At 33.6% G+C, this 24,340-nt stretch overlaps 1 protein-coding gene across 1 annotated transcript; it reads right to left on the bottom strand.

The window, feature by feature from the left end:
- Positions 1 to 802: 802 nt before the first annotated feature.
- Positions 803 to 13,741, bottom strand: LOC145556343 (vacuolar-sorting protein BRO1-like). The gene is made up of 8 exons (XM_081617999.1): positions 12,734 to 13,741; positions 11,108 to 12,058; positions 10,103 to 10,192; positions 6,767 to 6,835; positions 6,050 to 6,190; positions 4,887 to 4,935; positions 1,908 to 2,011; positions 803 to 1,715 (listed from the first exon to the last, which is right to left on the bottom strand). The coding sequence occupies exons 1-8, from the start codon at positions 13,406 to 13,408 to the stop codon at positions 1,092 to 1,094; spliced, it is 2,703 nt and encodes a 900-aa protein (XP_081474125.1). The 5' UTR covers positions 13,409 to 13,741; the 3' UTR covers positions 803 to 1,091.
- Between the last annotated feature and the right edge of the window lie 10,599 nt (positions 13,742 to 24,340).

Here is a 24,340-nt window from a genome sequence, read left to right as displayed (position 1 = left end):
GCGGAAACAGCTTTTGCAGACTTGAAAACAACAATAACTTCACCACATGTCTTGGCCATGCCAGATTTCTCCAAACTCTTCACCTTGGAAACAGACTGATCCTAAAATAAATGACATGGCAACACATATTTTTTTATATATATATTATTTGTAGTAAAAAAAACATTTTTTTTGAGGAATTGTAGTAAAAAAACATAGTCAAAGTAAGCATGTGAATAGTGTAAAAATTAAAGTGTTGCGATTATTACGATATAGAGGTAGTAATTTAATATCGTGCACATGTATCAAACATTAACTACAAAAGTCGACTCATGTTTTTGTCATGCACTTCTAAGACTAATATCAACTTACGATACAAAAAAAATAGATGCTTTATTGCAATCATAAGGGCTACATTTATCATTATTGTACTCTCTCTGTTCCATTTTTTTTAACATATTCTATTTTCAGCGTTTTCCTCTTGCAATCCGTGCATTGCACGGACTAAAGGCCAGTTACATATAAAATCACTCACGACATCGGCAAGACCATTGATTAGTATGTCTTTAAAACAAGGGAACGCATATAATCCCTAATTGCAAATAATTCTCTCTTGCTCATTTCATTTCCGAACACTAAATAAGTAAGAATTTTTAATGGCTCTTTTTTCATTTTAAATGAGCAATATAAAAATAAGCACTAACATTTTGACAAGATCATGGAGCAAATATTTAATTCAAATTAAGTGTTACCCATTTCAGACTTCTTGTAGGTGTACTCTTCTATAATAGGCAAATGTGCATAAGCTAAAAAATTTTGAGGTAAAAAAAAAAAAATCATTGAATCAAAACTTTGTGGTATTATACACTGCCTTCAAACAAATATCTACCATCAAAGATGATGCTATAAATTTTACAAATGATTATTAGCACTTGGCACACCCTGGAAAGAATTAAGAGCCTATACATAAAGGGGCAAGTTCTCAAATACAAGGCATACATTAAGTGGGATTCTTCAATAAGTGATTACAATATAATATTGACATGTGGCAGTCCCTGACATGGACGAAAACAGTAAAACAAAAGAAAAATCATGGCATCACAATGCAGACATCATTGTGGCCTGTAGTATCCACTTTGATGAGGAGGATAGGGACTTGGAGCAGTGTATGGTGGTCGAGGGTAAGATGATGGCTGTTGGCCATGTGCATTATAATATGGACCTCGCCATCCTGGATAAGCAGGCTGCCCGTATTCATAACTGGTTGGAGGCTGCTGATGTGGTTGTTGCCCTTGTTGAGGTGGGTATGGAGAGCCACTTGAAGGTGGAGCATGGTACGGAGGTGGATGAGGATGCTGAGAGGGGCCTTGTGTGGAACCATAAGGAGGAGCATATCCAGGCACTGAGGAACTCTGTGGTGGCTGATAATAAGGAGAAGGTGCTTGAGGTCTAGAAGCTTGAGAAACATTTCCAGCATCTGTTTGTTGCGGAGACGGGTGATAATAGGAGGGGGGTGGCTGTGCCCTAGGAGCTACATTTTCTGTTTGCTGTGGAGACATTGTTCTTGGAGGCTGATGGGCTTGGCCTACTGACGGGTAGCTTTGATTACCCGAATTCCTATCCTGGAAGCTGAGGCCTGATATTTGTCTCTGCACATCTTCTATCATTTCACGGCACTGGATATTTCTGGTCATCACAAAATCACTACACTGTTGCTTTACATTCGTAATTGCATCCTGTTTCAGGGAAACACCACATAATTACTACATAAATCACAACTGATTTAGCAGTATCAAATAGTCTATTGGAAATTATTAATCATTATGGTCAGATTGGTCACAGAATAACCAGTACAGAAAGAAGTTGCTTTGCAAATTGATATAATCTCGAGATTTGAAGTAATATTGAAGATATCCAGATAGACAGACCTGAAGCGTTACATAGAACTTGAGTCCCTCATTTATGTTATCCTTGATTTCTCGGTACTTTGCTATGGCAGCTTCAATCTGCTTAAAGCACTTCTCACGAGAAGCTGTAATATCGTAACATAAACTATTAGAAAAAGGATGGTGGAAAGTAATGGCATGATGCATGTATTAATGTATTATGATACCAAAACCACAAAATTAAAGGAGCTGTAAAAGCCTGCCACTTAAAGTTGGGAGAAATAAAGAATAAAAAAAAACAATGCATTGTCTCACCCGTCCCCCCAGCAGACTCTTAAGAAAAGGAAACAAGTATATATAGGTTTAAAGAACAAAACCAAGAAAATGAAAAGAAAAGGTATGAAGTCAAGAGACTTCATGCTTTCCCTTTGTCCTTTGAGACTCTAAACACAGATGAATTGCATGAAGTCTCCTAAATCCAGTCCAAGCCTTTTCTAGAATCTTCCCTCTCCATTTCTCAAGCGAACTTATATTATTGACTCAAGGCGCTATTACCAATGTTAGTTTATTATTACTCGAAGCCGATCACATGGTAAAAAATTAAACGAGTATGACTATCCTGCCTCATATCTTTCTAGGATATTGCTTTTTAGCATGGAATCTGTACTTGGTTAGCACACAGAATAGAATAATAATTGCAACTCCTACATACCTAAAAGAAAGAATGAAAGATATCTCATCCTTGGATCACTTACTCGAAAACTGCCATGATAAATGGTGATTTTTTTATACTTTTCATTACAAGTTAATTAGAGAAGAAATAGTTTCTCATTAATAGTCATTGACGAGCGTCATGACAAATAAAACCTAGAGTAGTAAATTGAGAAAATTATGTCAGATTTTATCCACTCTTCTAAGCAGATTTTCTTTCCCAATACAAATTCAAACCTTCCACAGCCAAAGACGTCTGAAAAACAAGCAAATTATTAGAGGTTGTACTATAGAATGCAGCTTAAACAGTAGGGAAGGAAAGATCTGCATGAATTTTGATGTCCAGCCTCGCATGTTTCCAAGTAATTTCCTATCAGGCATAAATTTGAAATATTTAAACAAATAGGACCATGGCTTATGGGAAAATAATATCATCTCATGAAAATATAGCATCCAGGACTTCATTCTTTGTCCTTTTTGGCAAGAGAGTAAGGGTTCTTTTTGGAGGATAGAAAAGGGGGCATTTAAGACTGAAGCCAAACTCTTACAACACTTTGACCCAACTTTCAAAGGCTGTATATGAACTTCCCTCTGCTTTTGGAAAAAAAATATGTATTAAACCAATTAAAAAATAATAAATATAAAGCCTTGACTAGAGAATCTAAAGGGACAAAATGAATTGATGAAAATAAAAAAATAGCAGCAGAAAATAAAGGTTTTGCAAGCTTGTATTTGTACAGCCTGTACTTGTACTTGAAGTTCAGTGAAACTGAAAAAAAAAAAAAAAAAAAAAAAATTACGAATGCAAGCTAAGGCTAAGATGGTGATCTGGGAGATAAAAACAAGGACAGCTCCACCTTATAATTGAGAAAAAAAGACTCCATCCTAAGACAAAGGAAAGCTTGTTAAACTCAAATTTCTATATGATTAGGATGATGTATGCATCAGGGATGATAAATTTGTGATGAGACCATTGGGCTTGTTCAGCACGAAAATCCTAGAATGCCCATTGATATAATTTGTATCCAGTAGAGAAGTTGCCTGCCAGATGACTGAACAAGCTCACCAGTTGCAGAATACAGAAAATAAAAGAGCAGCTAGAATCCCATTGAAAGAACCACAATTAATATTGCATCTCTACACAGACAAACTACTTTAACGTCGCCAACAAGTGGTAGATGAAAATGCAAGCAGATTTCAACTACGACCCAAATGCAACCAACCCTACAACTCTAAAGCAAAACAACAATTCGAGACCAATAAAATCCTTCTCCTTAATCTCTAGTCTTTGGCGTCAAATGAAAAGGTTAAATGACAGGTCCAAAACAAATGAAAATCACAATAACAAATCAGCAAATTGATATAGCATAGGTATTACTAAAGTTGAGTACAAAAGTCAGCACCTTCACAAAAATGTTAAATGCTTCGTGTGGACCAAAAGAGAATATCAAAGGCAGGGTAGCAACTACTTCCTTATTCTTGCAGTTGCATACATATATAAACTATTATCTCCATGAAGATAAAAGAATGTACAGTAAATTTGTGATAGATTCAGATCAGTCACACAGCAAAATCAATATAACAGCAATGCAAGATTGCAAGTTGTAATAGGCTGGTTTTTGGACTTGGAACTTCTGATTTTAACTAGCAAATTAATAAAGATGGAAGCTACAAAATTGATTGATAATGGTGGAAGGGTTACAAAATGATAGGGTTAATAGCTTTAGACTATCACTCTCAAAATAGCTTGAGGCCATAACTCTCTAGGTTTTCCAATACAAAATTCTGCCTATCTTTTTTTTTCCCCTTTCTTTCTATTTATACTAAAACTAAAGACTACTAACCTAGTACTAGAATACCCATATTACCCCTCCTTAAGCTAGTCTATTACAAAATGATGGAATGTATATGGTCCAGATAGAATCAAATAGTCTGACTATTGACAGTAAATATAACTATGCATCACTGTACTCGGATTTTAACTTATAGTTAGACAAAAACTACTCCCATTATTTATTGCATTAAGCTCTGATATTGTTAGAAGAAATTAAGCAACAAATACAATAAATATACATAGATCTAGTCTTTGTTAACTTAACTGAGAAAGAAAAAAAAAACATATATATATATATATATATATATATTAAAAAAAAATAAAAATAAATAAAAAATAAAAAGAAGAAGAAGAAGAAGAAGAAGAAGAAGAGGGGACACATGATAATTTCTTGATAGAGATTTCAGATATGATTAAGCAATGTTAAGAACTTGAACAACAAACATAAATGCAAACTCTGTTAAAAATAAATTTACCCTTGAAGTCTTCAAGATTAAAGATAGCAGAAAACTGATCATTCTGTGCCTGAAACAAGAAAGCCAAGCAATAAGGGAGCAGATCACACAATACAATTATAGTACAAATCCTGAAAAGCCTAGAAACAAGACACCTAAAAATCACTTTCTAGAAACGCAATACATATGTTTCAACTACATTACCAAACGGCAAGTCATAACTCGTTAGGATGAACATTTTTGACAGTAGTGTTCTAGAGAACAGTTATAAGTGATATAGATGCACATAATTTTTCCTGTTAGTCTGTTACAGAAACACACAATGATATGGTATAAAGATAGAGGCTTCAAAGATTAAAAATATCTGTTACTGTAACAAGAAAAGAACCAATTATCCTAATGAGTTGTAGCTTACGGGTAACAATAAGCAGTCAGGTCACATAAGTGATTACAGTAACAGTTAACAAATTGCAAATTAATCATTGCAAAAGCAGTGCCACAAAGAGTTGACACTTTCTTGATCTGATCCCTATTAAGAAATTTGAAATATAGAAGTCCAGATTATCCAAGACAATATTTTTTATTCATGAACATTATAAATTGAAATCAATGATTCCTGAATAACCACAACAGCCACACCGAATGCCTATGAAAAGCTCTTGAGATACGAGACGACGTCCCAAAGGAAAGCCAAACAATAAGCCTACAGCAGATATTTTAAATCTTCCTTTTCAGCCAGATCACCACAGAGTACCCATTAAAGCACAAACCAAAATTTACTAATTCCTTTGTTTCCTTTTAGTTGACACGTTTTGACTTTATACACTATTTACATAACTTACTTTGACTTTGTTTTATGATTTAGTGTTAAGAAAAGACAATCATGTGGGGGCTTTGTTAGATTCATCTTAATGACTATTTTCAATATATCACATTTTTTAACTTTTGCTAATATGTAATTGAAAATATTTACATTTAAAAGTATGCGTGGGCAAACGTGCCTAAATCAAATGTGTTAGTTAATATGAAACGGAGGAAGTACATATAATCAATAGTGCTCTATTGCAAGTGTTTCGAGAAGTTTGCTGAAGAGACTTTAGAAATTATTACTTGTTGCCAGAAATTTACTATAGAAAATAACAAACTAAAATTAGGTTAAATATTATAACAAAAAGATTGATGACCTGGATTTGCATCAATAGCTGCCCTTGTGCCTGGATATTTCTAGAAATCTCTTCGCAGATGTGATCATATTTTGCAATTTCCTTCTTAAAAAGATCCTCATAAGATCCAGTGGATGTCATCAGCTTTGGCAGTATGTCATCCTGAAACAAATGGCATGTATGTCAACCAAAGTAGGCAGTAAAATATGACAACAGAACACTACATAACATAAGACGTGTCATGCTACATGAGCCCCTGCTACGATGACCCAAAAGGGAACTCTACTGATATTTTACCCTTATTTTCAATAAACACGTGATCCATACTCTTTGGAATCCCTCCACCAAGTAACAAAGGGTAATGTTTCAAAAAGAATAAAGGCAGCTAACAATTATTAGTCAGACATATAATTCGTTCAGAGGGTGGTTGACGCCTAGTTAGTAGGAGCAGCTATTCTATTTCTAATCTGAATCATTATTATAAACAATATATATGACTATAACAATTTGAATCATTAAGCATAAACAAAATTTTAATCCTCAAAAGTTTCACAAGAAAAACTGAAAAAAGAAAAGGCAACAAATGAATATATCCAAGAAGAGGAAAAAGAGGATTATGTTTCGTAGCCCAAGAACCCCACAAAAAAAATCATCAAAATCAATTCTGTTAAAAATTATTCACATTGGAGCCACTGGGGGGAAATGCCAACATTAAAAGCCTGACACAATCATGCACACCTTTCTTTTCATTTCTTTAAGCATATCTTCAAGGCCTGCCCGTTCAGCTCCGAGAGTCTCCAGTTGCCTCTGCACAAACAAGAAGGTAAGGTATAATGATAATGAACAAGAAAACTAGTTGTTTGCCTCTGCACAAAATCATATTCAAATTTGAATTTAGTTTGAACTAATATAAGCATTTGATGTAAGAAATATCAGATTGAAACAACATACAGTATACAATTTACAATGCTGATCATTCAAAATTACTTCCTTGATAGCAAATAGGCCTTTACACTTGAGATCAGAGAAATATAGATAGAAGTAAAAGACAGGGAGAGAAATTTAAAATTTCTTAGCAGAAAGTAGAAACACGGATAATAGGATATTTAATAATTCATGCATTTTATTTATCTCTTGTCCTCATGAAAATCATCGCCTCCACAGTCTACAATAATAAATTATCATTTTATTTATGTACGGGAAAGGAAAAAAAAATCAAGAAAGCTAAAGCCACAATTATTTTGTGGCTAACACGAGGAACATAATAAATTCTTTGTACAGTGTTTGAGTTGTGATTTATAGAAAAGAAGGGTAAAGAAAAGGGAAACCTTCTTTCTTTTTTTCCCCCTCCCTATTTCTCGCAACCAGAGACCCTCTCCCTTTCCCCTTCCCTCCAGCATAGCCTCTATGCCTCCACAACTATCCTCCAACCTTCCTCATCTTCGTACGTGTATCGACCGCCATTGAATAACAACCAGTATACCTAATACTCTGGATCCCCCAGAAAATTGTCTATTGAGAACACATGCATATTGGAACACGCATACTGGCATGACGGAACAATTTTTCTCAAACTTAACATAATTGGGTAGTGAATTGTGTTCCATGTATTAAACTGCACCGCAGATAAGGTAATACTGCTAACAACACTCACAAATACCTTCTCAGATTACCTTCTCTCTTTCAAGCCCCAATATCCCAGCATTGCACTACCAGATTCCTAGAGTGAACAGGAAGGACTAAATTCAAGTCTATGGTAATTGAAACAGACTGAAAATTCCAGATCAGAAATCTCAAACAGCCGTTTTTAACCAACATGGCATCACATTTAAGCGAAAATTTTTGGTGATTGCAGCCTGATCAAATTTTGATTGAAATTGGTATTTCACTAGATCGCAATCACTCAGATCTACATTTTTCTTTTCGTTAACAATTTTGGAAATGGCAGATATTCTAGTAATAGTCTTTGGATTTATGGTAGTTTCACATTCAACTATAACCACTTCCTGTAGTCAGGTGTTAGTCATTTAATTCTTCTTCTTTTTTTGTTATTATTGTTGATTTATAAGAGTGAATGGGTGATATTGTTCGCATTTGGTTGTCTTGCTATCAAGGGGATATCGAAAGGCGATAAGAGGTGGGGCAAGTTTCTGGGTTGGACGATGGGGATGGGAAAATTATGGAGAGAAAGAAGTGGGGGTGTGCATAAGAAAGGAAGACTAGTTGCAAACCATGGTGGGGGTGGAAGGATGGGATTAGGAAGATTATTATGGAAGAAGTATAGGGTAGGTCTTGGTACCATGCCTCCATGGTGTAATGCATAAAGATCCCCTAATGTTATAAAGCTGGTTTTTTCATCATCCCCTAATGACCTTCCTTTCCTCCCAAACTATTTCATAAATAAACCATTGAAACACAATTCACATAGCTCTTCCGTAAATTTAGTCTTACTTATATGTATAAATGTAATTCACCATTTTTACTTTACTTCGAAGATAACATTAGCTACAAGCATCATCTCCTTTTAAAGATATAGACACCGTTAATCATCAAGCTCACAAATTGTACATCAAGCAGACTGGGTTATTGCAAGGACATCAAGCAGAATAGGTTATCACTAGTAACATTCCTCAACCTTCTAACACTCGCGCTGCAAATAGGCTTTTAATTCTTAGCAATGAGGGCCGAGGGATATATCAGAGATTGCTTTGCCACATGATCCTTGGGCTAATATATTTTTAGGATCCAAATTACTGGTCAAGGCCTCAAGGGTATTTCATTAGATTTTGTGGCTCCAGTTATGAAAGAGGGGAAAAGAATAGCGTGACTTCAGAATAAATGAACTTAATTATCCGAGTGTGAAATGGATGGCATCTATGATGCTATATGTTGTTGAGCATACCCCTACTATTGCTGCTGCTTGGAGGTACTTGCATATTGCTAGCAACTGAAATCATGTGGCACAACTTGTTGTATTCTTACGACTTACATGATTGTTCATACTTTCTTATGATTCCAGAATTCAAAGCATTGATGATAGAAATGAGATAATATCTGATGGCCATAATTGCTTTTTAACAAACCTATCACTTAGTTTTAAAGGGTGCAAAGCGCACCACAGCGCAAAGCCCTTGGAGCCTAGACGCAAGGCCAGAGTCGAAGGCGCGCACCTTTTTGTAGGTGAGGCGCACTTTATTTGTATTTATAAACTAAATTAATTTTTCTATTATAAGCCTAGAAAAAAGACATTGGGAAAGTTGAAAGGGCCATGTGATCAATAACTAGGGTTCTTGAAATGGAATTGGGGGATATGTAGTATTGAAGAAAATCTAATCGTTGCAAAGTCAAGTGGTGTATTTTCTTACACAAATAATTGTGTTACAAATTAGCTATTGACGCCTAACAACATAAGGTGAAAGGCTCAAGCAGCAGCCTAGAAAAAAGGGAATAGGTTCGCACATTTTGTAGGTCTTTGCACCTCGCAAAGCTAAGGTGCCAGCTCTCCCGCCTGACAATGCCTTGCGCCTAGGCATATCTCTTAGGCAGACTTATTTAAATTAAGGCCTATCATAATTAAACCATGGAGCATGGACACCAGACTCAAACTTTTATGAAGAAGTCTTTGAAGCCATTCCATTGAGAGTTAGAGTGTAGACAGCCAAACTTGAATCTGAGTTGTTAAAGGAGTGATTTACTAAGTAGGATAGGCATTCTAATGGTATTACCACTGTATGCTAATGAGTGTACTACCAATCAAATAAGAGTTACATATAAAAGACTTCTGATAGAAGATAGGCAAAACTGTAGCCTTGCCACGTGTGATGAATCAAGAGAGAGCCCCAGTCGTCCCAACCTACAGTAGAAGGCAACAAAACCCCCGCAGCAGATGGCAAACCATGGACCAATCTAATATATAATCATTCTATTTGGATCAGCAAAAAAAAAATAATAGCCGTAATTGGGAACAAGTGATTAAAGGTAGAGACACAAAGGAGACAATGAGAATAATTGACAAGTTTTACTTGCATTACAAAACAACTATGTTAAAACAAAGAACAGAAAATAAAATATTACCAAACTTTGCTTCAAAGCTCCAACAACTGCATCCTCATTAGCATCCAAAGACATAATTGGCTTTGCAAGAGTAGGAAGTGCAGCCTCAATCTGACAAAGAACAGAAGTGAACCATGAATGGGCGAATATATGTAATTAACAGGAATATGCAAGTTAAAAACTTTTTCCCTCAATTTTTCCCCATGGTGAAGGAGGTTTACAAACAGACTCATTAACACAATCAATCAAAAGGTCAACCAACAACTCTACGAACAGAATGCACCACAAGGCTCAGGTCAAAGCGCAATAAATAAATAAAAATAAAAAATATTGAGTGCACAACTCAAGACTACGCATAAAAAAAAAAATCTGAATAATTAAGTCCCAAAAGGTGCTGAAGAGTCATTTTAGTATTGCAAAGAGATACTTCGTACATGTGTAAGATACAAACATTACACCAGTGCATAGAGTAGCGAGTAGCAGATACTATGACAGTACATACTTAAATGCAAGAATTTAAAAAAGCTTTATAGGAAAAATGCAAAACCAAGAAGATGAACAATTTTCCAGTGATTGCTAACCATGCTAGATGATGAGGTTTTACATTATATCAGCAGTCTCACTTGTTCCTTTATACATCCTATCAGCAATAAAGATCTTTCATAAGCAAAGCAATAGGCTGACAGCCCATCATAACAGAATTATGGAAAGGCTAATGCAATAAGCAAACCAAACCTAAGTAGCTTAACTTCCCAGAACACTTAACTAACTCCTGCAATACTAAAAAATCCTCATATTCAAAAGGGAAGATAAGAATCATATGATCCAATCCACTTGTCAATCAGATTAAAAAAAAAAAAACTTTTCAAGTTCAGGATATACAGTAACAGAACCTCTCTAAAGACAGCCGTGATAAGAGGTAAATGGTCCTCACAAATATGCCTATTTTATATGCTTCAACAACAAAAAACAAGAGGGAATACTATAAACCAAAATGACATTATTAAGCAATATACAGGAACATACAGGTTGGCGATCAAGTATTGACATGAGGGCAGAATGGTCTTTGACAGAACGCTCAATTCTAGCATCACTTTCTCCAGCTTGCTTTAAGTTAGCAGCAAATCTGTTCAGCCTATCCAGCAGGTTCTTTGTAAGTGTACTGGATTGAGGCCTTGTCCACCGTGTGCCAAACTGGCTTCTAAACTGAGAATCCTCTTGAGCTTCTTTCTGTAAAAGTTCCTCTGTCTGTACCAATAATTCATGATTGACCCTTCTCAGATCTCTAAGTTGTTGTAACTCACCATCTAGTCCAGCTGGACCACCGCTAATTTGCACTGCTTCCACATCTTCTCTGAGATTTTCTGGAAGGCTCACATTCCCTTCTAAAGCAAGAAGAGATTCAGGTAAGTCCATTTCTTTAAGCCTCACTCTAGCTAGCTCGCTCCCCTGCTGCAGTTTCTCAGCTTGGGTTCTAATAACATCATCAACCATCTCAGTGTATTTGGAAAGAGCTTTTGTACTGCTGTCTGGAACGAGAGATAAAAACATCTTCTCTTTGCTCGCATCCACTATCTCATCCAAAGGCGCGGGTTTTACCAATGAAAATGCAGGTAGAGGAGCCAATGAACTGGCTTGTGGTACCCTTTGCAGGTACACTCTATCATTCTCTTTCATTGCCCTCTCCAGATTGCGATTAAGACTTGCCTCAAGCTTACTAACAGCATCCAGGAGCTGGGCAGGAGCTCCTTTAGTCGATCGCTTCACATCAGATAGAGCACTAATCCCAGACTTCAACCTAGCAATTTCTTCAGCAATCTCCTCTTTCTCATGGAGCTCTAAACTGTACCTGTAGCAAGCCTCAGCGAAAAAAAGAGATGCCTTGAGCTGCACATGAGCTATCCAAGTCTTGTCAAAATGATAGTTAAGAGGAGGAACACTGAGTGCAGCTAAAGCTTCTTCATAGTATATTCCAACCTGCGGTTAACAAATTTTTAAACACATCCTGCTCAATTAGGAAAGGGAAGCTTCAGCAAACAAATAAAAAAAACAAAAGCTACCATCCTTCTCTACAAGTCAAAATAAAGCTGAATATCATTGGATGCTTGGCATGAAACCAGATCTACGCCGGTAAGCGTGAGCCTATATACTTGAATTACAGACTATCATATCAAAACCATCAGCAATATATACTGAGTTCACAGGATTCACAACTGTTCAAAAGAAACTGCATACATTCTCAGTTTATTTGCCACCACAGCACAGCTTCCATCGATGCTGCAGCAGTGTTCGACAGGGAAAAAAGATGCAATGAGGATTAATTTCCACAGCCAATTATCACAATAGTAGGAACTCCAAAAGCCTAATTTATTGCATTTAGAAAGGGTGAAAAGGTCGAATTACTCTGAATGTCAATCTATTCTTCAACCTCTCCAAAACTTATTGCAATATATGCTAATAGAATGGAAACTATCTTCCTTAGTTTCATAAATTCCATCAAATTCGAACAGACCCATAACTTTACTCAACTAGGAAAAATGATCAACAATAACAGAAATTCACAAATCACAATCAAACCCTAATCAAACTCTACCAAGTCCCATCTCAAACATAACAAAATTCGTGGAAAACTCGATTTAAAACCCAAATTACCTGACGAGAGATCTTGGAACAAACACCAGGAGTACTCCCTTTAGCAATACTAGTCTCAAAAACACATTCCTGAGCCTGAGCCAACATCAACCTCTCCAACATCCCAGCACACTCAACCGAAACATCCACAGTCGCCGACCCACCAGCAGCCGCCTTCACCGCCACATTATCCCTCAAATAAGCGAAAACCCCGGCCGCGGTAACGAAATTATGCACCGCCTGCTTCCTCCCCTCCACCGTAGACCGATCAACAGACAACCCAATCTGACTATACACAGCCCCCAAATTAAACAACACAGCCGCCTTCTCGAGGTGCAGATTAATCTGCGACGACTTGTTCTTCGTCTTGAAAGCATCAAACCATGTGAATTGCAGAGAATTAATGTGATCTTTATCAGGCGAAATGGGAAACCTAGTTTCCATCAAACAAAGGCATTTGAAGTATTTGAGGAGAGTATCGCGCTTAGCAGGGGGTGAATCGGTGGATTTTTCGACGTCGGAGCGGAGTTGTTTGACGGTTTCGAGATCGTCGTCGAGGTTTTGGGCTTCGCGCTCGGAGTAATGGAAGGTGATGTAGTTGCGGAGAGGACGGTAGAGGTCGAGGGAGTTGGTCTTCTTCTCGTAGATTGCTAGCATGAGATTTGTTGTTGCTGCTGATGAGGTCGAGGTCGCCATTGTTGAGAGCTTGAGGAGGAGAGAGAGAAAATGAGAGATTTTGAGGGTGATGGACACTGTCCGCGTTGCTGTCCTTAATCACGAAGGAAATTTCTCAAAGATAGTTACAATTTTCGTACTGTCATTTACGGAGTATCAAAGGAAAAATTGGTAATCCCTCTCTGTTTTATTTTTATTCGCTCCATTTAAAAATAAAAAAAAAATAAAAATAAAATAAAAAAAGTTTTGTCAATTACTACCTCTTAAATGTTTTTTTTAGTGCGTCTTCTATACGGCTGGCCACAAATAAACTTAAATTACACCATGTGATCACTTGTAATAGACAAGGTTACTGCAGACCTCATTCACTTCACCTTATTTTTGCTGAACTGAAATTATTTTTAATGAAACAAAATTATATTTAAATTAACTAGATGTAAGCCTGTGATATACACGGTTTTTAAATATTTCATTTTGTATATTTTTTTGTAATATCTTAATATTTTTTTGTTTTTATTTTCTATTCTATTATTTTAACATTAATTTAAGGTAAAATATTTTGTTAAGTTTTAAATTATTCTTATTCAAATTTTACGTATATAGAACTTGAATTTATAAATTGAAATAAATGTTATCTCATTCATCGAATAGTTAGATAAAATCATTAAATCAAAATATATTTTTTAATTTCTAATTATTTGTTAAAATAATATAAATACTAATGTAAAAGATAATATAAAAGATAATTTTTGTTTTTTTCATAATTTAAATCTTATATTACTATTTTTTGTTTTCAATTCTCACATTTCATATGTTAATTTTTTTTTAAATGGCGACTGAAAATTAAAATTCTAAATTAATATATAAATCTAATTTTTCATTGGTCGAAATATTACTTTTGCTTATGTGGCGTACGATGCACGAATTTTTATATACATTTTGTATATAAATATTTTTTTGGTAATCTCTTAATTTTTTTCTTGCATTATAAGTTTTAAAATTTTGTATGAAAGTATCATATCATCAGATATTTACATAAAACCATTAACATCAAATGATAATTTATATTTTTTAAATATCAAAATATAATTTTTAGTTTTATAAATAATATAAATCCTAATATCTAAAGATAATTTTTAGTTTTGTAACAAATAAAAATGATAAAATTTAGTGTTCTTAAATAATTAAAATCCTAATAAATTACTTTCGTCGTTTTTACCTACGTGGCAAAATTTTAAAATTTCATTCGTCACTTTTTTTGTGGCGAGTGATTTATTTAATTCTAAAGTAAAATAGAAATCTAATTTTTAATTGGTCGAAAATATACCTTTTCTTATGTGACGCTCTCAATGCTCTCCAAAAATGCCTCCTTTATTTATATATATTAGATTTTACTGAACTGAAATTATTTTTGCTGAACTGAAATTATTTTTATTGATTTTCTATTATAATTCTTCTTTAAGAAAACTGAACTTTTTAATGAACTGAACTTATTTTTACTTAATATTTTTTTTTTAAGGTAAAGTGAACAGGGCCTAACACTAAACGAGTAACCCCGCTAATATTGAACAAGTAACCCTTAAGTAATCCCTATAACATTGATGAAGTAACCCATGTAAAATTGAACGAGTAACCCCTATAACACTAACGAAGTAACCCTCATGATGGATGACCACACTGTGTGGCCAGCCACATATAAGACTTTGTGAATTTTTTTTTCTACAAAAACTAAAGGTAAAAAGTAAAACCCACATGCCGAAGATTTTAGCCGGAATTATTAGAGTGTTAGTTGAAAGGATAGAGTTTATTCAAAAAAAAAAAAGTTGAAAGGATAAACTTGTATCTCCTAAACCCTCTACCTAAAACAGATAAGGAAATAGGATCGAATCCACAGGGAACCAAGTCTTTCTATTCCTAAAATAATTAATATAATCTAAACTGCTAAGTAACCAAATTATTTTTAAGGGAATTAAACTAAGGAGAAGAATTAAACTAGAACAAAAATAGAGAGAAATCAATAAATCAAAGCCTATGGTATAGTTTCACCAATCTAATATCATATCATATCACTAATATATAAAGCCGGTCTCGCAACCAGACCACGAGATAGCGACACTTGACATTCCAGTTTTTCGCCAAGTATTGTGCCACATAAGAGATATATACGTATTATTGTGACATATATGATGCTAAGTAAGTGATTTTTGGATATATTTTTTTAGATAAAATCGTTGTATAGAGTATTATTATTGATAGAATTCTAATATTTCATATATACAAAATTAATTATAACTTTTAATAAATATCCTATAACTCAATTCTATTTCCATCATCAAATTCGTTTTTAAAAGTTCTTAAATTAAGATCCATTTATAATATATTTAATTACAAACTTTTATACGTAGATGACCAAGCTATGTCACCAACTATTACAAGAGTTACTTCATTAGTGTTATAGGGGTTACTTAGTCAGTATTATAGTGGTTACTCAATCAGGGTTATAGATAAGGATTACTTAGTCAGTGTTAGTGGTTACTCATTTAGTATTACAAGGGTTACTGGGTAAGTTTTATGGGGGTTACTTTGTCCGACAAGATAGTGTGGCTAGCTGCATAAAAAAATGCATTGTAAATTAATTTATTTTAAAAAACTATTAGAGAACAATAGTCATATGATATTGTATGCCTAAATATCGTACATTATCAAAAAAGGATTGTAGAACCGTATTTAACATTCAAACAAAAAAGTTTATACTGAAGTTTTATATAGGGGTGTCAAAAACTTACCTGATCCGAAAGATTTACTTGAAATCGAACTGTTTTTGAACTGGTTTGACCCGGGCTTTGTAACACCACAATAATTCTCTATTTAAACCTGTGAGTACCCTGAACAAAATCCAAGAGAATTACTGGCGTGCTACCGCCACGTATTCAAATGTTAAGGCTATATCAGAAATTAGCAGCGGAAAAACTAAATCAGTTATATAAATAAGTTTCAAAACCAACAAATGAAACCAAATTAAGTGTTACAAGTTGGAACCATTAAGGCCCTTATTCAAAACCCAACAAAAGTAGCAAATAAATAAAACCAGAGTTTAAATAAATTCAAACTTATGAAATGAAATAAACCGCGAATAATAACCAACTCTCCATGTGTAAGAACCTGTGGTTAATCTGCTCCCCAATATTACAAGTGTAAAAATTGGATCGTCACAAGGTCATTGAAAGGCGAAGGCCATGACCAAAGAAAGACACATAAAGCACGCAATCAGCAAAGTTGAGTACATACAGCTGCAAAACATAAAAGAAATCCCTAACATGCTACTAATAGTCAATCATCACGCATCATTAGTTTATAGACTCGACACATGACTCAACTATTTATATTACTAAGACTCCATTAATTAATAATAGGTAAATCATTATTTTTATTCATTGGATTACGCAATAGACAAGGTTGTCCAACCCATGCTCCATTTGGAACATCAATAAAAGAAAAAACCCCATGCCTTCTTTCGGAAACATCAATAAACATCCAACGACCACGGGCGCGACTCCGTGACCGTAGTTAGTATGAGATCTCACCTAACTCCTAGTTTTAAAAAAATATTTGAAATAGGAGATCCGTAGATCAGACGACCTCGAGAAAAGTGCACGGCAAATACCCCATGTACCCCAACCCCTGATTGTCATTACTCCAGATGTGCACCAATCCAGTGTTTTATTGCTCATCCATCTTGTACTTTACGTGATTTACAGATTTAGACTTGGTGATGACTCATATGCATAACAATACAAACATTCCAATAACAATTCAATCAAGCAAGGCAAGTTTCCAATTTCAATTCTTGATTTATTAGTGACAAACAACATTTATTATTTAATCCTTTAACTACCTCGGTGTATAAACACCTTGAATGCATAAGGCACCCCACAAACTTAACCTCGTCATATAAGACTTAAATTCTTCCTTTACTCATCCTGTTTACATAATCATGAATGAATAATAAATTAATCATTACACCAATCACATACCTTTGCCTCTAAGCGCACCTTGCACAATTAGAGCATAAACAATAATTGCAATATAGAATAGTGCACGTCATACGAAAATTCACAATGTATAACCAAACAATTTAACCCAGTCATCCCTATACATGATACTAAGTTCTCGATCCGTCCTTAAACATGCACCTAAAAGCAAGGTTTCGTAACTCGTACGTATCTTGAATAAACGAATTGGTATGCCACTTTACTATCTAGAAATCACCTTCAAAAAACTCCTCTCTTAAACCAAATAATAACATCTCAATCAATACCCAATCAATCAAATTTACAGCAATACTAACTTACTTTTAAAACCTTCAAAATCCAAATCAAACAACACTTTAAAACCTTCCCTTTAGTTAAAATTAAAGGTTTATATATAGTTTTTTAAATTTTCTTCATAAAAACCTTAAAATACACTCTTATACATGAAATTACAGCAAGTTTAAAGTTTAATAAAAATCTTAAAATAATTAAAAAACCCCTAATAATCTCCCTTTTTAATGGGTGATTAAACCTTCTTTATAAAACATCAAAAGTAGTACTTAGAAACTATTTTTAGCACATAAGACTTCAATAAAAACATATATTTATGCTTAATTAACTTTAAACACAATTAATTTTATTAATCAAATTCAAGGATAATATTTTAAGTATAAAAAAGCTTCGTTAAAATCAAAAACTGCCCAAAAATCATATTTAAAGACTGAATTTGGCCACGAGAGGGTGGTGCATACTACCAAAGGTAGTGATTCTTTTTTAAAACGTTGTTTCTACATTGAAAACTGTACTTTTTTTTATCAAAATCGGATGAGTTCAGAACCTGACCGGGATTAAAACGGGATTAATATTAACGAACGGAAATCTAAAAATTAAAACACGAATTTACATGTTCAAAATAATATGGAATTAAGTTAAGCTAATCATTAGTTATAATCACCAAAATTTAATAACATCATTACTGTAAAAGCCCTAAATCAATTGTTCATAAAAACCCTAAAATCATGATTTTCAATAATTAAAACCCCTAGGTTATAAAATTTGCAAAATCTGAAAATTATGACATTTATAAAATCTGAAATTATCAAATTTAATCATCAAAATACAATTTGATCCTAATTAAATTAATTTCAAACAATAAAATCAAAACCCATAAATCAATAATTATAATTATACAAATTAATAAAACAAAGGAGAAAATAAGACTAACTTTTTTGTGTGGGAAAATTTTGGGGATTAATGGGGTATTTATAGGGGAGAATGTTGTAGGGTAAATAGAAAGATTGGGCCTCATAAAATTAATGGGCCAAATGATTGAAATGGACTAAGATTTAGTTGTATTGAAATAAATTATAGAATGAAGGTTCATAAAATGATTTGTACCAAAATAATTTTTGACCCTAATTAATAATTTGAATATTTTGAAATTAAATTACGGAAAAATACAAAACAATATTATAAATAGAATTAAATTTCATTTATAACATATTTAAAAATATGGGGGATTACAGGTTTTTTCCCCAAATTCGATCAAGAGTCAACCCGACGTTATCACAAAACCGACTTCACCCAGTAATTTATGATCCAAACCCATCTTGGAATCGACTTATATTTAATCCGAACCCTATAAGACCCGATAATATAAAATCTAAATTCGATCTAACCTGAAACAAAATCTACCCGAAATCATTTAGACCCGGAAAAACACCACTTTTTACCCAACCTTAAAATACCCGATTTGAAAATTCCCATGAACCAATTAAAACCAACCCAAAATTACTCACAATCCAATTAAACCCGACCTATTATTCACCTAACTTAAGTTTTCCATGACCATAACCCGACATGACTCTTACCCAACTTGTTTCTAAACATAACTTTTTGTTCTATCTTGAAATCAAATTCTTTACCACTGTATATTTGTGGTAAGGAATGTTTGACGGCACAAGCTTGGAATCATATACTTACATTTGAGTTACGTTGTTTGGCGAAGTTTTCCTAGAATCAATATTCAAGCTATGTATATTATGGTTGACCCCTTATATCCAAGTCTTTGCGTTGGGAGGGCTTTTTGCCACCAATAATTATCTACTCCATTTAATTAACCTTTTTCGAATAGACAATAGATATTTTGCTGGCCACTTCAGATCATAGGTTGCATCTTCTTAGCCTACTTTCCAAAGTATTTGTAAATTTATTTATTTAATTATAAATTTGTGTAATTGTATAGACCATGACTTTCAAGCTACAATACTAAGTTGTGACCTGTGAGGCTTTCATATTATTTTAAACGCAAAAAGAGGATTTTATTCAACAAAATAGCAATTACAAATTAAACTATCAATTTTTTTCCAGAGAGGTAAGTCTGTGCTGAAACGAATCTAAAAATAATTTCAAGGCTTGGGAGTTTTTTTTAGGAGAAAAATAGTAAACATATATCACTCCAGATTAAAGAGTTGGTAACTTGGTACATCATACACAAGCTAAAAATATGAAGACCAATAATGTCAACAATTCTGAACTCTGCTTTAGGGAAATAAAATTACTACTACAACTAACATTAAAATAATACTTAGATAATAGGAACAGTACAATAGAGCTTCATTACCAAAATGTGTAATTTTATTATGTAATTTTATTTCTGATGTCCACTGCATACCAAAATATCAAATTACATATATTTAGAATCATCAAAATCATTACACTAAAAACTAAAAAAACTAGGCATTATTTCATCACGCAGTGCATCAAAAGCAACTACACCATAACAGCAGCAACCATCAGACATTCACACTGCACATTAAGAAAAAAAAAATTAGCGGATTTTTCACCAAATACCACTAAGTTTTAACAAAATTCACCAAATACCACCAACTTTTTTTCGAATTCACCAAATACCACTCACTTTGTACAAATTATCACAAAATGCCTATTTTCTTAACAGACGTTAGCCTGCCGTTTGTGTTGGTTTACTAATTCACCATATACCACTCTGATAAACTTTAATTCACCATATACCACTCTGATAAAATTTATTTCACCATATTCCCAAATCTAATAACGGCTACTTTTTTTTTTCCAGCTAGTTTGTGTATAAAAGCAACTTTCTATATGGGTGTAAAGTACTGCCACACCTTAGTTAATTTGCAAATATGTCCACACACTATAATTCGTCATCTTCTTGTTATGAATCTTCATATATGAGAGTGCCAAACAATGTGTGCTCATGTGGAAGGAAATTTGCAATTAGGAGCTCTGATTCAGCAAAATATCCTCAAATATTGTATTACAAGTGTGATGTTTGTGATAAATTTAGATGGTGCAAGGGTGATATTGAGCAAAATGTTGGTTCGGGTTAGAAATTCATATTGAGCAAAACGCATTGCCGACTTTGAAATTCATAACCCGAACTAACATTTTGCTCAATATGACCCTTGCACCATCTAAATTTATCACAAACATCACACTTGTAATACAATCTTTGGGGTTTTTTTTGCCGAATCGGAGCTCCTAATTGCAAATTTCCTTCTACATGAGCACACTTTGTTTGGCACTCTCACATATGAAGATTCATGATAAGAGGATGATGAATTAGAGTGTGTGGACATCTTTGCAAATTAACTAAGGTGTGGCTGTGCTTTACTCTCCTATAGGAAGCCGCTTTTAACACAAACTAGCCGTTGTAAATGGCAACAACTTGTTTTTTTTTTTTTTAAAAAAAAAAGTAGCCGTTATTAGATTTGGGTATATGGTGAAATAAATTTTTTCAGAGTGGTATATGGTGAATTAAAGTTTATCAGAGTGGTAAATGGTGAATTAGTAAACTAATACAAACGGCAGGCTAACATCTATTAAGAAAATAGGCATTTTATAATAATTTGTAAAAAGTGAGTGGTATTTGGTGAAAAATTCGAAAAATTAGAAGAATCAGAATAAAAGAAAATTAAAGGTAAAATTTTGAACAAATAATTAAAAAAATAAAAAAAATAAAAAATAAATAAATAAAACAAGTGCATAGACCTACCTTATTAGGGAATAGATTCATAATCGATATCATCAGGATCAATCTTCTTTTCAATATCAAGATAATCTTCATCCTCTAATTCTTCATAACCAGAAATCCAATTTTGACAAGTAACCAAAACCTCGACATTTTTCGGCAACAAACGTGACCTATACTTGGTCAAAATTCTACCTCCCATACTAAAAGCATATTTCGAAGCTACGAATGTGACTAGAATTGCTAAGACATCGCTAGCCATTCGAGCAATAACTGGATACACTGCTCTTTCCCCTTTCCAATACTCAAGAACATCAAGTTTATGTTCATCAGTTTCAGGTATGAGGAGAGCATAAAGGTATGAATCAATATCAAATTTAATACCCCTATTTGCAACAGCAGTAGAACCAAAATTCTGTTACAACTAAATGAAAAATAATACTATATTTAGTTGTATAAATAAATAGAAATAACAAAAGAATTAAAGGAACAAGTAGCAACCTTCATAATATTTGGCTTCTTATAGGGACGTGACATAGAACTTGAACCACTCGAGATTGATGATTTAGTGCTCATAGTATTAGTAGTACTCACTGAAGATGAGTAGGAGATGGGGTGGAATAAGCATAATAAGTATACAATTCAGTAAAAGCATCGTATGCCTCAATTACCTTTCGGTCACGTTCTCCATCTTCATAAAGATGGCCATACAAATCCTTCACAAATTGCAATTTAAAATGGGATCAAGCATTACAGCAACTGAAAGAACCAATGAATAATTTTTCCAATACAAAACTTAATAAATATAGGAGCAGCCATCTTTCTGATGCAATCAGTAGGGTAACATGAGCATTGAGCAATAGGTTTTCAATCAATAAAATATTGGAAAAATTAAGGTTAGAAGTAGGGTAATCATAGTCGGAAAATAATGTGGTGATTTCCTAAAATGGTTCCAGAAAGTCACACACATTTTGAATTATTTCCCATTCCTCCTCTATCATAAAATACTGAAAACCAACTTCATATATAGAAAACCTATCAATTGCTTCATGTGCTTTCAAGGCCTTACGAAGCATAAATAAGTAGAGTTCCATCTAGTACAAACATCAAGCTTCAACTTTCCAAAAAATAGAGAGTCAACATGTCTTACGCATTCCTTAAATCTGGTAAATCTAGAATCAAAATAGTCGATGTACTTAACAATTGAACGCAACTTAGCCACAGAACCATCAATCAAATCCATACCACTTTGGACAATTAAATTCAAAATATGAGCAGAGCACCTAACATGAAAAAAATTACCACCACAAGACAAAGGAGATACTTCATTCAAATCTCTTGTAAGCTCATCAACCATGACATCCATAACACCCGCATTATCAACTGTCACAGAAAAAGCCTTGGCTTTAAGACCCCATTCATCGATCAAATCAAGAAGAAACCTATTGATTTCCTTACCATTATGGGGAGGAAGGCAATACCTAAAAGATAAGATTTTTGACCGAAGAGTCCAAGATTTATCAACATAATGAGCCGTAAGCACAAGATAACCACGACTTGTGCATGCAGACCATAGATCACAAGTAAAACAAATTTTACCAGGCAACTCTTGGAGCATTTTACGCATTTCAAATTTGATTGAAACATACTCATTAGTGAAATGCTTAAGAATTGTGTTCCTAGATATATGCTTAAATTTGGGATTCAAAAACTTGTGTAACTCCCTTAGTTTAACATGCTCGATCAACAATTATAAGAGGACATGCATGATACATAATTGCTTCTGCAAACATACGACAATAAATTTTCTGATCACATTTAGGAACTTTATCAAAGTCAACACTATCACAATTATTTAGATGCTTTATTTGGTTAGAAGTACCCTGAGTACTTTCGGCATGATAAACTTTGTCTTTGCAATGAATACACTTAGACAAAAGCTTACCATCCTCTTTATAAATAGTGCAGTGTTCTCAAACCCATGACGTACACCTGCCCTTACTAATTTTGGTATCAGGTGTATCTTTTATGACAAGTTCATCATCGACAGATTGAGAAAATAGAGAATCATTATCAGGTCGTTCAGAATTACCGTTTTGAGAATCGACATTCTTATTTGAAAATATAAATGCATAAATTAGTTTATGAAATTTCAAATCCTAACATATACAATTATCATAGATATTGCATTGAATCAGTTCATAAATAATTAAATATAGTTAAGTACAATACACATAATTACTCTTACTCCACATTAATTAAATGAAGTTAAATGTCTTTTAAAAAAATAAAGCTAAATAATCACATCACATTCAAATTCATTTAATATTTTAGTAGTATGTGAATTAACCCCTCACATTACTTAGTGTATAGAAGAATCCGTCCGGCGTCCCTGACCAAGAATACCCAATTCCACTACAAAGTACAAATTAAAGCATGCAATCCAGTGATCCACTAAAACAACAACAATGATAATTTTAAACAACAAATCAAAAAAATAAAAATAAAAATAAAAATAAAAATAAAAAATAAAAATTTGGAGTATTTATTTACTAGCCATCTAGAGCAGAGCGAGAGATAGAAGGGTGACAAAGAAAGGAATGATAATTGATTAATTGGTAATTTGGTAATAAACTGGTATAAAAAAAACTTAAATTTATAGGAAAATTTGAGATACTACAAAAGGAAAGAATGGCGCGGCAAAGCAATCACATAGTTTGAATGGAGTTGCAAAAAAAAAAAAAAAAAAAAAAAAAAAAAAAAAAAAAAAAAAAAAAAACATAGTTTGAATGGAGTCCACATTATAGGGATGGTACAATAATCAAAATATTAGTCCATGAATTTAGTACTCTAAAGTTAAACAATCCTAATTTATCATTATACCATCAAATATACTTCCTTAAATGT

Source organism: Chenopodium album, chromosome 1, assembly GCF_948465745.1.
Source record: "Chenopodium album chromosome 1, dcCheAlbu1.1, whole genome shotgun sequence".
In the NCBI taxonomy this organism is placed as follows: domain Eukaryota; kingdom Viridiplantae; phylum Streptophyta; class Magnoliopsida; order Caryophyllales; family Amaranthaceae; genus Chenopodium; species Chenopodium album.
Note: the sequence above shows the minus strand (reverse complement) of the source record. Positions and strands in the feature narration are given on the sequence as shown.

Coding starts and splice junctions, on each gene's coding strand:
- LOC145556343 (XM_081617999.1), bottom strand. CDS start 13,408: ATGGCGACCTCGACCTCATCAGCAGCAACAACAAATCTCATGCTAGCA. Junction 12,059..12,733: donor GTTCCAAGATCTCTCGTCAG/GTAATTTGGGTT, acceptor TGTTAACCGCAG/GTTGGAATATACTATGAAGA. Junction 1,716..1,907: donor AGTTCTATGTAACGCTTCAG/GTCTGTCTATCT, acceptor TCCCTGAAACAG/GATGCAATTACGAATGTAAA.